The sequence below is a fragment of the Chamaea fasciata genome, unplaced genomic scaffold (assembly GCF_029207755.1).
Source record: "Chamaea fasciata isolate MVZ Bird 193981 ecotype frontalis unplaced genomic scaffold, bChaFas1.0.hap1 SCAF_6, whole genome shotgun sequence".
In the NCBI taxonomy this organism is placed as follows: Eukaryota; Metazoa; Chordata; class Aves; order Passeriformes; family Sylviidae; genus Chamaea; species Chamaea fasciata.
In genome coordinates, this window is record NW_027094091.1 from 42,826,301 (window position 1) to 42,841,905 (window position 15,605).

A 15,605-nucleotide genomic window follows, 5' to 3' on the forward strand; every position below is an offset into this window, starting at 1 on the left:
CCATGATGAATATGAGATGAGTCTTTTCTTTTGGCAAATACAATAAAAGGTAGGGTATTCAGAAGAAAGAAATGAGAAATTCCCCCACCATAGGAACCTTCACCCATCCCATGTACAAACCCAATGCTGTTACCTGAAATTATTCTTAAAAGTATTATTATACAGCAAATCCCTCTACATTAAAAGTTTTTTAATTCAATTATTTTCCATCTTTTAAGATTTGGCACAATAATTAAGTTAATTTAGAGAAAAAGTCTTGCCAAGAGCTTTTGTTTTTGCTTCATTCATTTGCAACACCATCAACACCATTTGATAAGTAGTGGTTACGCAACTAAATATAACCGCTCGAGGCCAACCTCCTTAAGAGACAAAAGGTGAAAGAAACAGTTGTGCAGGCTCAATGAAAGAACTGAATTTCTGGGGCTGCTTTCAGAGTTGGCGTAATTGGCACGACCTGAGGGACAGATGGCTGTCTGCTCAGACACAAATATTGAGTATGCCCCAATCAACCTGAAAAACCTCAGACCAAAAAAAACCAGCTGAAATGCCTCATTCAACACCTTTTCACAAATGCAAGCAATCTAATAAGGAAAGCTGAAAGAACTTCAAAAGACGTCCGCATGATTGACAGAACTACAGAAAATTTTCATACCTGGACATGAAGGATATGACTAAATATCCTAATATGCTTATTGCATATTAGGGTATTTAAAAAACCTACAAAGTCCAAGGTGGTAGTTAAAAGGTCTGTTCAAGGCAGGAAGAACATAGAAAAGTATTTTCCCTTGGAAAGCATGGGAGAGAACGAAGAGAAGTTTTAAGTTTTCCCTAAGGGGTTTTTAACGATTGCTATCCTAAGCAGCTGGACCATATACTGACAATGCCTTCAGGGACTAAGTAGAGACAGGCACCAGTTAAAACACAATATTCATCCAATATTCCCCAAGCTCACATTTCTGCTTAAAGACTTTAAAAGCCAAATCAAACTTTATTCCACAGCCTTTAAGAAATGCCCACATTCTACACTGAGATAATATGAGTAAAATAAAAAACCTCAGTAAAATACATCTATCAAATTTCAGAGTTTTGACAGACGTTTTGCATACTCACTCTTTATGCCAATTTTGTCATTTTTAAGTTATGCTTAGACAGATCACCAAGTCATCTCCAATTCCTGATACAAAGAAGAGTCTTTCATGGAACTACCATGTGTTCAAAAATAATGAGCTGTTTTGCTGTGACAAGAAAGACTTTTTCCTCTAAAGCCTTCCTGCATCAAAATAACTTAACACATTTTGGTTTTATACTCTGGGTTATATTTTTGTTTGGTTTTTGTTTTGTTTTTTTTTAATCTTATTCCTTTCAGAAGAAGAAAATTCTATGATAGGAGACATCTATAATTGCTTGTTGGTAGCTCATTTCTGCATGCATGCTAGTTTTCTAAAATAAAATATGCTACATTAATTGAATTACAAGATTTTATGGTGAAAGTCAAAGTTCAAATTAAATAGGACTACAACTCACTGTCTCCATCAAATCTGGCTCTGAAAGTAGTATTGGCTACCTATCACCAGGCTGGAAGCTCCTGGTCTTACAGTTGAGGCAAACTTCCAGACAGCACAGAACATTTAAGCCTTTAAAGTTTCTTGGGATACTGGTTTTCTGGGAACTGTCATTCCCGCCTGCCATGCTGACCGTGGGGCTTGGGAGATGTGCAGGGCTGTGTCTCTGCCGGACCTGATTGGGCTCCTGCAGTGAGAGCCCTGTTTTGACTACCCCTTTCTTTTCATTTCAGATTAACAATTTCACTGCAATGCCAGGAATGGAGCCAGCAGCCAGAATGCAAACCTTTTCAAAAAGGTAACTGTGTGATGATATTACCTAAAAAATTCAGTGTCACAGACAACCCTGCTTGAAAAACCTAGTGGTTTTCCTGCATTATATCAGAATGAATATTGATATATCCTTTTTAGTATAGTAGGAATCCTCCTTCAAACCTACATTAAAATCTTTAGAATTATTACAGAGACAGTTTTTTAAAAAATTGCTCTTAAATTATGCCAAAACCTTGTGTTCATCAAGAAGGAAGGAATGGAAAGCCTACACTTCACAGTTGCCATCAAGCTAGTTACAAGTTAACAGCAAGTAAAGGAAAATCATTAAATTCAACTAATGAACACCAAATTATGAAGTTGCTTAATTCCAACAGAAGCCTCCAGAGCACTGTATTTTTAGAAATCTGCCATGACAGCAGTAACTAAGCATACTCTCCAGGGCTTTTTAGCATACCATAAAACATAATTCCAGAAGGCTTTAATAAGTTACAGCATTAGAAAAGTCTTCTCTGACGGACATTTTAGGACTTAGTAAATGCAGAATCATTTTAACATATCACTATTTTTCAAGTGCAAGATGCAGAGGTAACAAAAGTCATGGACTATTCTAAAAAAAAATTTATTAGCATTTTCCAGGAGACTTAGAGAGGAAATAAGCCTTACAGGATCAACAAACAAACAGGTAGATACAGTCAATATATTCACAATGTTTATTCAAATGATGCGAATTCTCAGCCTCTTGCCCTTATTGCTACAGCTCCCCCTGGATGGTGTGAAGTGAGTTAGTCATCCCATACCAGCCCTGCAATAGGCCATTTCTTTATAAGCCCAGTCTTTCAGTTCAAATAAAATGTACAGGTCAGTGAAAGTGAGAAGGTTGAAGATGGGAGGGGTCACTAATTGTCTCTGTTGGGAGAGTAATTATAGCCAAAAGGAAAAAAAAAAAAGTGAGCCAGCACGGAATGGAATTGCCCAGCTCACTGGGGCTGCAGACTGTCAAAAATGGTCAGGGCAATCCAAGGAAGAATAACCAAATAAATAAGTAGAAAGATAGATTACATGTCCTCAGGTAAGAGGGGAAAAAAGGAGGCCCGGTATGCATATGGGAAGACTGCTCTAACAGCTTAGTCAACACACTGGGATCCTGCCTAAACATTCCAGAATAGCAGAATGGTAAGGGCTGGAAGGGATCTTGAAGACCATCCAGTCCCAACTCCTTCTGCCACGGCCAGGGACACATCCCACTTGACCACGTTGCTCAAGGCCTTATAATAGGCATTAAAAGAAAGATCTCTTCAGTAATCAGAATTTCACTTTTCCTGGAAAGAACAATTTATTGCATTTTCTGCAACCTAATAAAATTAAACTGTAAGCATATATATGTCTAAATTAATGAATGAGAAAAATGTCTAAATAAGTAATTCCTAACAGAAGTCAGACACATTAGTTGCAAACGTTCTGACATACTTCTCTGGTTTAGAGGATAATTCTTTAACCATACTATCTACTCCCTAAAATTAATAAAACATATATGAAAATGATAGTGCTAAATCTATTACAGCAAAGCTTAAGATCACAATGAACCTTAAGACATTTTATGCCTGCAAGTCCTTTTTTTTCAATAGAAAAGGAATTTTTAAAAACACTGAATACAGTTTTTCAATGAATTATAATATGAAAATATTATACCCCAAAAATGAACTGTTCTATCAAAAGCATAAAGCCATGGATTCCAAAGGTGTTGTACATGTACTTCTATGAATGTTTTTTGCCTCTCGGCAGCTCGCTACTGAGAGGCAAAAAAACTCAAAACACTGAGACCCTGCATTCAGAACCACCAGAGGCTGAAAACTGCAATAGAGACCTCAGGTGTGTGAGGAGCTCTACTAAGAGCTAATGCTGTACCATCCACTGAGGACATTGCTACAAAGCCACTCCAAAAGCTTGCTCCACAGAACTAGGTCCCACAGGCTCTCCCTGCTAACGCGAATCTCCATCTGGGGCAAAAAACTTGTCCAGTATCTTCAGCAACATCACCCAACTCCAAGAACCATCAGGCCTGCTACTCCTCACTGCACATCTGTCATCTCCAGGGATTTGCACCTCAGTTCAGGATTGGTTACTTTTAGCCAGCCACTGCTGAGCACTTGTACTTAACTGCAGTCCAGAATCAACCTCTAAACCCTGTGGAAATACCCTGACAATTGAGTGAGTCAACTGGATGAAGGAGAAGGCTGCTCACACTGGAACAATCGGGACAGCAGAAGTTTTCCGAGCTTCAGTCAGTGGCCTCAAGCAGATTTATTCAGCAACTTTCAAGTCACAGTGTTTAAGGAGGAAAATATATCCAAAAGGATAGAAATAAACCAAGCTGCATCTTGAAAGACCTTTCTGGTGGTTAAAATTCAAAAGGTTTTTGTGTGCATTCTAAACAAAGAAGGTTCCCTCCTTTTACTTATGTTACCAAATGTCTTCAGGAGGATTCAAGCCAGATTACCCACAATACGAATATTTTTTTTCCATTAACTATTTTCAAAAAATGTGCATTCCTAACATAAGCATTTACTAACACAGAATCCCCTTCATTGCTTTTTTACCAGAATAAATTCTTTCACTTTTCATACTTCAATGCTCATTAGTACAAACAATTTAATACATATGAAGTCATTTGATTTCAACAAGTTCATTACTGGCCGGGGGGGTTGTTGGGGTTTTTTTCTTTTTTTTTCTTTTTCAAACTAGCTAGCAAATGTGAGCCAGGATGTACCCAGTTCAAATTCTCCCCTTGGTTCAATATGAGTCATGGGAAGTGAAAATCCCTCCCTCCTTTTACCAACCCTAGGACAGGGATTTAAGGAATGAAACATCAGCTAATCCTTTCTATCTTAACTAACACAGGCCCAATGCAATGTTTAGTGGGAGAAAAAAATTGCCAGAAACTCCCAAGTGTCTTGGTCATGAGTATGTTGAAGGAAGCACAAGGAACAAAATGTCCATCCCGTATCCTGCTCTAAAAAGATTCTGTTCAATCTTCCTGGCAGTGCAAGGTGACACCATTTTGCTCTCAGTTGGAACAGCAGCTCTAATACTTTTGGCTGTTAAACCTTCCCTTGCAAAAGCCTCAGAATACAAAAGATTAAGCCACAAGAAAGCCACACCATGACAAATGAGACAATTAACAACACAGTGAAATGAACGGTTTTAAACTGAACAGTGAAATAAATGAACACCACCACACAGAGGAAAGGAAACTAACATGTTGTTTTGCCAAGCTACTCGACTGCAGTGCTCCTAGTACTGTCAATAGTAATGCTAAAAACCACGTCATTGAAGTGCTTAGTATTTCAGGTCCCTGTCAGCACAGATGCAAGTGCTTTACCCAAGACACAGATGAAAAGATGAAAGAAAATCTAAGCTGAATCAGTTTATACTAAGACTCCATCAGAAAGATTTCTCTTTTCCTCACTCACAACTGTTATACCAAGAATAAACATCTTGTTTTGTTAAACTATAACTGATCATAGGTAATTCCAGGCTTCTCAATCCAACAGCCAGAAAAATATTGATAAAGATCATATCATTTCACCTTCTTTTAGGGAAGGAAGACTATCCCCTCAGTAAAGCTTCAAAAGTTCTCTTGACAAGTGATGTTGCATTAAAAATGTCTCAATTTATAAACACTGTTAAAACATTACTTCTCAGTCCTCACTATTCCCTCACTACTCTTGTTTCACCATTTCATACCTGTACCCAATCTAACCAAATATAACTTCCACATGCAAACAAACCGAACGTGCGCATAAACCCATCTCACCAAAATGCAGCTTCCAACATCTCACTTTTTCAGAGGTCCTCTTCACAGATGCATAAGCATAACCAAGAAGTAAAGAATAAGCACTGACAGAAGGCACAAACCTTTAGGAACAGCCATGCCACCGCAAAACAAATCAATACAAGACCCAAAGGGACCTACTTAGCAACTCTCACTCTGTGAGCTATTGGAGGAAATAGTTCCAGCAGATGCTACACAAACTAAAGACATTTGCTATCCTTGCTTTTCAGAAAAACAGGAAGAGGCCCAAGCAGTAACTTGGGGTTAGAGGGCACTACCAAGATCCTAATTAGATCAGCACGAGATCTGCCATATATACATAAGTCAGGGATTAGTGCCCCTCTCCAAACACCTGCCTCCACAAAAGCAAGCCAAAAGATGGGGTCAGGCAGGGAAGCTGTCAAAAGAAACTTCAGCATTGTTTTTAACTGCGGTATCTCTGCACACTGATGATATAATAAATCCTTCCTGGAAAAAGTCTAGGGTATACAGAACCCCTGGGAAGTGCAGCTTTCAACATCCAGATAAAACTAGCTTGATCTTCATTATGAATACGGAGTTAGATTTCTTTGCTTCTGGATCTCTAAGATGGAGTGTGGCTTAATAATCACTAAAAAATCTGGAACAAAAAAAATTTGTTTCAGGAACAGCTCCTAAAACAGCCTCCCACAATCACAAGTTCTGTAAAATGCAGAACGCCACGAGCAACCTGGCTGTAACATTCTGAAGTACCAACCTATGCAGGCAAAAGGTCATGTAGCAGGCCCAACCCGTCAAACATAAGCCTCACTGCTGTGAATTAATAGGGGAATTTGCATCATGAAGAAGCCTGTTCTGTTCCTCCACATTATTTTCAAATGACAGTGCAGCATTTGGGATCACTCCTTTCCCTTCACTATTTACCCATGCCCTCAGGAAACAAAGATGATGCCTGTGGGTAAAAAGCCTTAATTGCATCATGAACTGAACTGCTGGATTTTTAAACATGCCTTAAGTAAGGCAGCCTGATTCTGGCTTTTAACTGCTGAACAAAGGGACCGACTCATGTAGTTAACAATCAAACTGGACATGACCCAGAGAGAAAACACATCTCTCAGCATGCCACAAGCTCTATATGGGAATGATCAAAGATAAGCAACATGCAACAGAAATGGTACAATAGCTGACTCTTCCTCTGCTTTGTATGATCTGACAAGAGGTTTTGTGATAGTCAGTGACTAGATTTAGAAGCCCTTAAGAAACTCTGTATGTGTGCACATCAAGAAGAGTACAAACACCAACTGAGCTAATTTGAACTCACAGACAGAACTTGTTATCATCTTGTAAAAACATTCAGAGAGCTTTTCATTGAAAATGCCACCTTTCCACTGTGTCAACAGTGAAGTTATTTTCAGCTAGTGAAAATGCTTTTCCCCAAAATGCTGAAACATTTTGAGTCTCATCAGAAAAGCAAGTAATGAAGAGAAGGACTTTTAAAGACTCACAGCATCATCTAAAGAGAGCTCTCATACCAATAAGCCCATATGTCAGGAGCAGGGTTTGGCTTGCAAATAAGGTACTGGTATTAAAACTATTTCTGGAACATTTTTATAGTGCAGAACTGTTCATATCAGAATAGTATATTTCTACATAGAAATAACATCACAAATTAATTACTACATGCCTATTACACTTTCACAATAATAGATATATTTGTGTAAGTAAAAGTACATTTAGAACAGTTCAACCTATTTTTGTAGGCAATTCCTGGATACTTACCATGGAGCACATTAGGCAGATTCTGCAAGACATTCCAAGGAAGATATTTGTCAGGGTATGCCAGAGACCTGCTTGACCAATTATGTTGAAAATTCACAATGGGACTAGGCCCAAGGGCAAGGACAACAAATATCAACCCCTTTCAGCTACTTGGCAATAATATGGAGCATGAGCAACAACAAAGAGGATCCAAGAGCAAATCACTTGCATTCGACGAAACAGTGGCACCAGAGAGTTTGGTGAACAAAGCAGGAGTTTTGGAACGTATTTGTTCCATTTCCCAGTTGGCAATTTATGTGCTGGCAGAGTAAGTAGCCTTGTCTAAAACTTGTGTGACTGTACTAATAAGTTGAGTAATTTTACTAGGAAGTTCAGTGCCAAGTCAGTGCAGAGTTAAACTAATCTGTTTCAGACAAATGAAACTCCACTGGAGTAAGAGACAATGCATTGTTACCACCACTCTATAAAAATTAATTTAAGTCCACTTGTGCCAGGTTAAGTCCATGCCTGAAAACAGTACAACCATAGTCAGCTAAATCAAACTCCTTTTTCAATTAAAGAGGGGGAAAGAAGCATTTTTCTTCTAATTATTTTGATTTAACTGTATAAAGAAATAGCTGAAGTTGACAACACTGTACATAAGACAGCAATGCCTCAGATTCATTCAGAGCTATGCCTGAAGAAAATAATGGCTGTAAAAAATGTTCAGATGCTACCAGTAAATCTGCATTAATTCAAATGATTCTTTGATGAAAGAACATAATGGTGAATAATCGTGGGAAGAGTTGGCAGTGCCGTGGTACAATCACACCACATGGTCTCATAAAGCTCATTTGTTCATCTTGTTATCATATATTCCCATTGCAAATAAACTGATGAATAGATGCTTTCCCACTCCCATTAGAAGCAGAAAGAAAGACAGTTCCCAAAAAGTAGGAAAGAACCAGATCAATAGAACAGCAATGTTGCAACAAAAGATGCCCTGCTCTTCTGAAGAAGAGCCTCTCCTCCGCCTGTCCTCAGGGGCGCTCTGCCCCATTCTGGGCTCCCCAGTTCCGGAAAGACAAGCAGCTACTGAAGAGGGTCCAGCAGAGGGCTATGGAGATGAGGAGGGGACTGGAGACATCTCTCTTATGAGGAAAGGCTGAGGGAGCTAGACCAGTGCAGCCTCAAGAAGAGATGGCTTAACAGAAGATAGGGGACCTTCTCAATACAAATACATTAAGGGCAGGCGTCCAGAGGATAGAGACAGACTCTTTACAGTGAGACCCAGCAAAATGACAAGGGGAAACTGGCACAAACACAAAGTTTTATATAAATAAGAGAAAAAACTTCTTTCCTTTGAGGGTGACAGAGCACTGGAACAGGCTTCCCAGGGAGGTCATTGACTCTCCTTCTCCGGAGATACTCCAGATCCACCTGGAGGTGATCATGTGCAACCTGCTCCTGCTGAACCTGCTTTAGCAGGGAAAGGTACCAGATCTCCAGAGGTCCCATCCAACCCCAACCATTCCTTGATTCTGTGATTCATGACCAATTTGCTCTTTTCTACTGCTAAAAGTGCAGTATGGGATTACAGAAGTGCTCACAAATTAAGCCACCAATAAAAGCAGATGAAAACACAATGGCCTAAGTAGAAACCATTGCTCATTTACTCAGGTTATGCATTCCAGTTGTCATCGCTTCTAGGTTATTACCACATGATGGCCTATAAAAGACACAAAAACATGCTACCCTTGAGTCCTTAAGTGATGCTTTGCACCATGACAAACATGCTTTCAGCAGCAGGTAGACAAAGAGTTTTCTCAAGCTCCAACAAGAATCTCCGAAGTTTTCCTGACGTAAGAGTAAGATAATGACAATGCCCTATCATGAATGACAGATAATTTCTACAGTAAAATCTCTATGTATGAACATGTACATTTGTACAGATGAGAGATATAAACAAGAATGACAAGGAGGTACAAGAAAAAGCAATCCCATTCCAATAAACAAGTATTTTTCATACAGCAGATTTACCTGAGACTCTAACTCCTCCAATTTACGTTTCCTGGCATGAAGAGCTTTACTTGGAAAAGCCCAAAAATAATTGGAAGTTCCAATTCTATCAGTGTCCACCATGCCATCATCAACAAGGCTTTGCAGAATCTCTTTCACTGACATTGAGGCTAATAAAAGCAAAACAAAAAGTAGGATTAGAACCACATAGCAGCTGAACTATGGAGAATTATGAATACCGCAAGCCATCATCTACAATCATTTGTTTTTCCTCCAGTGTCAGCTAGCTGGAAGATTTCACAAGGACAACATGCCCAAAGCTTCAAGAGCACACTGCCCATGTATATTTGGACTAGCATTTTAAACATTTGTGATATTACAGGCAGATATTTATTACCTGAGTGCAAACAATTATTTCATACGCTGAAAGTCAGGCACCTTACAGCCTAAGCAATCCCCCATCCCATGTCACTTTTAATTCTACAGCTCTGCCACTGACCAGTCTCCTATTCTAGCTATATTTTCCATTATTAAAATCGTAAACCTAAGATTGTAGCCAGGAAAATTGACACTGTATGATCTGTCCCAAAAATGATTACTTATTCAAGAGAAAGAACTTTTATAAACACTTACTAATCCCTTTTTCTTTTGGAGCAATCTTCTCTAGATCCTTCAACTGGAAGACATCTTTCTGTACAAAACATGAAAGACATTTCAGTTCCAAATGACAGCATCATCTAAGCCTGAGTGTTTTTTACACTAAATCAGTGCTGTGTCACAAAAGCAAGTAGGAAACACATTGCATGTTTTGGTTTTGCTAGGGAAATAGCCTGCATATCCCTCAATAGAACTGGAACATTCTGAGAATAAGAAGAAAAACCCTATTATTGTAACAAGCCCTGCTCTTTCCTTTGGTGATCTGAAGCCATCATATTTCATTTCCAGTTAGACTATATAAAGCCCTTAAAGCCCAGGTTAGACTGTCGGCACACATGCACCACATTGCTCAAGTGCTCAAGTGCCACAGTATTCTTTTCTAAAAAGTAAAACATGGTGTATTAGATGCACCACCAATACAACTGTAGTTCACCTTTTGGATCTCCAGGTTTCTTCTCCACAGGGACCCTTTCCAACTCTGTTCTCAGTTTTCCTAAGCTCGGATTTCTTCTTCCTCCCATAAAATGCAGTGAGATACTTCCTAATTTCCTGCTGTCCCCTCTTATGGTAACAGACTCCAAATGAGAAGATGTGGATAGGCAGCAGATGAAGAATTTAACACTACCTCTGCATCTTCATTCCTTGGCTCCATCTGTGGATGAGCCATCTGATCAGGAGTTAAATGAATGAAGTTTTGCCCCTATAAATTACACCCCGATGTCACAGGGCATCAGCGAAATGCATGCCAGGATATAGAGTTTAGCTACATCTACAGTTAAGCTCCTTTTAGGACCTGTTTTCCCACCAGTGTGAATGCAGGACAATTACAAGTTACTTACTGTTTCGAAAAAGATCTCCATCATGCGGGCCCTCTTCTCTTCAAAACTCAGACCTTTTTTCTTGGACTAAAACAAGAGAAAAAAGAAAAAAGCAAACCAAGACATTCAGCCATCTGAATAATTAACATCTGCTCAGAATTCAAATCTATTTACCTGTAAGTTATTTTTGCCATCCTTTAAAATAACGTACCACCAAGCCCAGACTTTCAGAGAAACTCCTTCTTTCCAAATAATCTCTACGCTAAGCTCATCTATTAAATAGAGGGACCTACCTTTAAGTTCAGAGCCAGGCAACCCCGCTCCAGCTTCAATGCTCCTTGACAAATATCAATCACAAAATATGTATTTATACCAAACTCACACAAATGTTTAATAACCCTTAAAAAGATAAGGAGTACCTTCTGCTTGGTTTGGTTTTTCTTTACTTTTGAAAGAATTGCTTTCTATGTTGTGACATAGACAGCAGACAGTAGTGTGAGTTGTAAGCCATTCAGGTTTTTGTAACGAGATAAAAAGCATTTTGAGGTGTCTTTCTTCAGAGGTCCTAACCAACTTTTAAATTTCAAGGTCACATTTTTTAAAACCGTGCTGCTTTTATTTCTTTTCTCTCTGGTTGTGTGACCAAGCAATAAATAACTTGGGTTGAACTACAAGCAAAAAGCAGAAATGGCTATTCACAAACTGCCATCAACAATACAAAACATAGAAATGATCTCTTCTGACCACTTTCTGAGATGTTATTTTGATATGCCTCTTATAAAATTAGCATATAAAATATTTCACAGAGAACTGGAATTTTATGAATAGCAGTTGGCATAATCCTCAACAACCCAAAAGCAGCAGTCACAACGTGAATCTGAAGAGTTTCCCTTTGCCCCACTCCCTGATTCACACACTGCGTGCAGCTACAAAAAAGAGGAAGGGGGATAGAAAGGGCCAAATAGGATGTTGGCAGAAAAAGGTCTCAAAAAAAAAATTCCCAGAAAGGCATATTGTTGTCCATAAGCGGGTAGTCTAACAGTAAGATGCTTTGAGAAAGACGTGGTTATGTTTCCAAGTTTCCAACAGAAAGGAGTCGACACCATTTTTACTTTTTAATTAGCTGATTCCTTCTTAAAAAAGAACACTATCAGGCAGCACACGATATTTAAAACATACACCAAGAGCAAAATGGTCAGACTGATTTAATTTTGAAAAACAAACATAAAAGCTAGCTTATACAGCTGCAGTAATAGAGAGACAGGAACAGAAGCCATTCAATATCATATTTAACAAAGAGCACCATCAGTATTTTTTAGGTCCCCTCTCCCCATTTAGCCAGCGATACCCTAGGTCAGCATTGCTGTCTCCTACGATGTCAGTAGATTACAGGATTAGAACACTCAAGTAGGAGGACGAAGAGAAAGCAGACAGATTTAACTTCCACCTCCTGCCTTCCCCTCGAGCCCTGACACCGTCAGCAGCAGCAGGAACAGAACGCGTAGGCGCACGACGTGGAATGGAAGTGGCGTTTCTGGAAGCATGCGCTTGTAGCTACGCCCCTCGGGCGCCAAGTTTCACACCGGCGCTCCAGCAAACAGAGCAAAACAACGAAGCCAAGAGCACTCTCGGGGAAGGTTATTAACTTTCACGTTAATTTCTCCCTCCTCCCTCACTGGCAGGCGTTCCCCACCACAAACCCTAACCACACCAGCAGCATCCATCCATTTCGCTGCCGCTCCAGGTACCGCAGGCAGACGGAAGAATGCAGCGCTGTGAGCGCAGCGGGGCACACCTGCGATCCGCTCTGCCCGCTCTCACCTCCCCACCGCCGCAGCCAGAGGCTCGGCCTGGCCACACCTGGACTCCCGTGTCTCGGGGGGAAGCAGCGGGCACCGTGCCCACCGCGAGTCACAGCCACGGGGCTTTGGCTACTGCTCCGGGTGCCGGCTCATTTACATCGCTCTTCAACAACCCCAAGGCACGGCCCACGGCCAGAACCGGCACCGTGGGGCCTCCCCGGAGCGGGAGCCCCGCTCTCCTCAGAGCCACCGGGCCGCAGGGACAGCGAGGCGCGGGCGGCCATCACCGCGATCGCGGCTCCCCCCGCAGCCTTTCCGGGCGCCCGGGAAGAGAAGCGGGAGGAGGCGGAGGACGGGCGGCCCCGCTTACCATGTCGCGGGCGGGCGGCGCGGTTTGATTCCGGCGCCGCCGGGCGGGAAGAGGCCGGCGGGCGGGAGGCCGCGTGCGCAGCGCCGCCTGCCGCCCGCCCCTCACCACCCTCACGGCGCCCGCCGGAGCGGGGCGGCCGCCGCCGGCCTGCGCGTGGTTTTTCTTTGGTTGGTTCGGTTTGGGCGTTGTTGTTGTTGTTGTTGGGTTTTTGTGGGTTTTTTACCGGCCGGGGGGTGCCGCAGAATAAAACTGAGGGCACAAAAAGAACACGTTGACCGTGGTCTAACGCGGCGCGTGTTGTACGACTGGCCTGTCACAGCAGCCTAGGGACGTGGAAAAATAAAGCCCTCGCTGCCCGTGGAAGGGAAGGGCCTGGCCACATCTGGTGTTGCTCGAAACAGTTGTTCATTGTGATGACTGTTCTAGCAACTTTAATTACTGACAGCTTGTTTTAATTATTATTTGTGTTGTAAATCACTTTCCTGCAGCTGCAGCAAGTTCTGGGAAATTGCTTTGCAACAGCAGTGGCTTCATATCTCCCATACTAAATCAAGAGTTTAAATTCAAACAAATGAAAACGTGCAAGCTGAGATGTTCAGGCAGTTCTTGTGAAGATTTTTGATGCCTTTTGCAAGATGACCCTTTCCCTGACACCTGAGGTTCTTTTCCATGATCCCATTTCCTCATTGTGCACACCAGTGTATTACTAAAAATGAAATGCAAATTAGAAAAGACATTTTTAATACAAAGCTTTTTGTTCTTTCTCATGTGCATCCCATTTTAAACTTCTTAACTCAGGATGAAATCTGTTGATACACCCCCTCTGCTGTTGAGGGCTCATATTCAGTCTCCCTGCCTTCCCTTTCCTTTGGCCAGCCCTCAAAGCAATCATGTCCCCACGCTCCCTGTGACAGTTCTTTTCCTCCTGTCACCCTCACCACTGCAGTCCAAGGGTCTGGGCCCCTTCCTGCTCCTTCACAGCCTGAAACAAAACTGAGCTTCGCTGGTTTTTTTTACTGGTGCCAAGCAAATGGTTGCTGCAACATTTGCCAAGTCCCCATTGCAGCATAGGTTTTCTCCGAGTGAGTTGTGTGAATGGCAGGGTGGGTGTCAGAGCTGAACATGCTGCCTACAGTAGAGAAAGAGGAGAGGGAGGAAGGGTTTTCAGAGGGACACTCACTCTGAAGTGGGCTTGGGGCACGTACCTCGTGTCTTCTGTTCAGTACTCACGAGGCAGCAAGTGCTCCCACCTACCCATTACTCGGCAGCAAACATCCAGGTGTCGCCCCGAGACAGAGCCAGCACACGGCTGGAGCACACACCTGGAACCACAGCTGTAAGGCATTCCTTCTTTCAGAGGTTGAACGTGATCACAGCAACCCAGACAGCCCATCCACCTCTGAAACATTAGGCCATGTTCTTGAGCAATGGTGGGGCAGGTGGCTCAGCCTGGTTTTCTCTGCCCTTGGGGACAGCCAGGCTCAGCTGTCCCAAGTGCCCTGGCAACCCTGAAGCCCTTTCATAGCGTCAGGAAAATCCACAAACGCCAGAGGACTATGTCCAGAAAGTAGACAGAGGAGTCCTGCAACTTTATTCAAATAAAGGGAGAGAGTCCACCAAAGCCCGCACCCACAAGCTTTCTCTCTCGAGGTTTCAGAGGGCACAGCCTCCTTTTATCCTACACTCCCAGCCGCAAGTTGCCCTCTTCCTTTCCCCATTGGCTGAGGTAATAGGAAGGTACAGCCTTTCCCGAACTGCCTGCCACCTATTCCCCTCTTGAATCTACTATTTTACCCCAAAGCTGATTAACCCCAGCTTGTACAGACCCACTTGTCTGTTTCAGGAGCCAAGCTCTCTGGGCTCTGCAACAAACCTGCTGCCCAAAGTCAGCAGAGAAATGAAGACCCATTTCAAAGACGTTAACACCCACACCTTCACGCATCAAATTGTTTGTAAAGACATTAGCTTTCCTCTACACGGCCACATCACCGGGTCCAATTTGCTCTGTAATAGGAGGTTCTCTAACATCTACATTTTGCAGCACCCCGTCAAAACTAATTAGTTGAAAGACCATGGGGTGAAAGAGGTCCCAAACAGAAGGGGAACACATGATGTATCTCATGCTTTGTCATTTGAGGGATGGTTTTCCATTACTGCATAAAATGGAATTAACGACTCCTAAAATACAGAAGGGCCTGGCATTTTTAATGGGCGTCAGAATGTCCAGATGTGGTATTTCACAAAACTGCTAGTCTTCTGCTATGATTCTAAAAACAAGACAGTGGATGGAAATACAGTGGAAGGGAGACTCATAACTCTGGCTTTCTGTTAGAAGATTTTTCTCATTTTCCTGTGATTTTCTTAAGCTGTAGCAATTTGGGCTACATTTTCTATTCTAGGAGTCTGACATATTTTTAAGTACCGGTCAAAATAGTATTCCACTGTTCCTGAGTTAGAGAAAATACAGTGCTTTGGCACTATAATTATGCTTGGATGAGATGAAATTTGTACTCTCCTTAATTTTGCTCTTACAAT

At 41.8% G+C, this 15,605-nt stretch overlaps 1 protein-coding gene across 1 annotated transcript in view; it reads right to left on the minus strand.

Moving 5' to 3' along the window:
- The window catches only part of MND1 (meiotic nuclear divisions 1), a 37,384-nt gene extending 24,034 nt beyond the window's left edge, over positions 1 to 13,350 (minus strand). Inside the window, exons 1-4 of the mRNA XM_066184992.1 lie at positions 13,071 to 13,350; positions 10,920 to 10,985; positions 10,057 to 10,114; positions 9,445 to 9,593 (exon numbers count right to left, since the gene is read on the minus strand). Of these exons, the coding sequence (XP_066041089.1) occupies positions 9,445 to 9,593; positions 10,057 to 10,114; positions 10,920 to 10,985; positions 13,071 to 13,073 (276 nt within the window). The 5' untranslated portion in view covers positions 13,074 to 13,350. The remainder of the gene's footprint in view (positions 1 to 9,444; positions 9,594 to 10,056; positions 10,115 to 10,919; positions 10,986 to 13,070) is intronic.
- Positions 13,351 to 15,605: the final 2,255 nt, after the last annotated feature.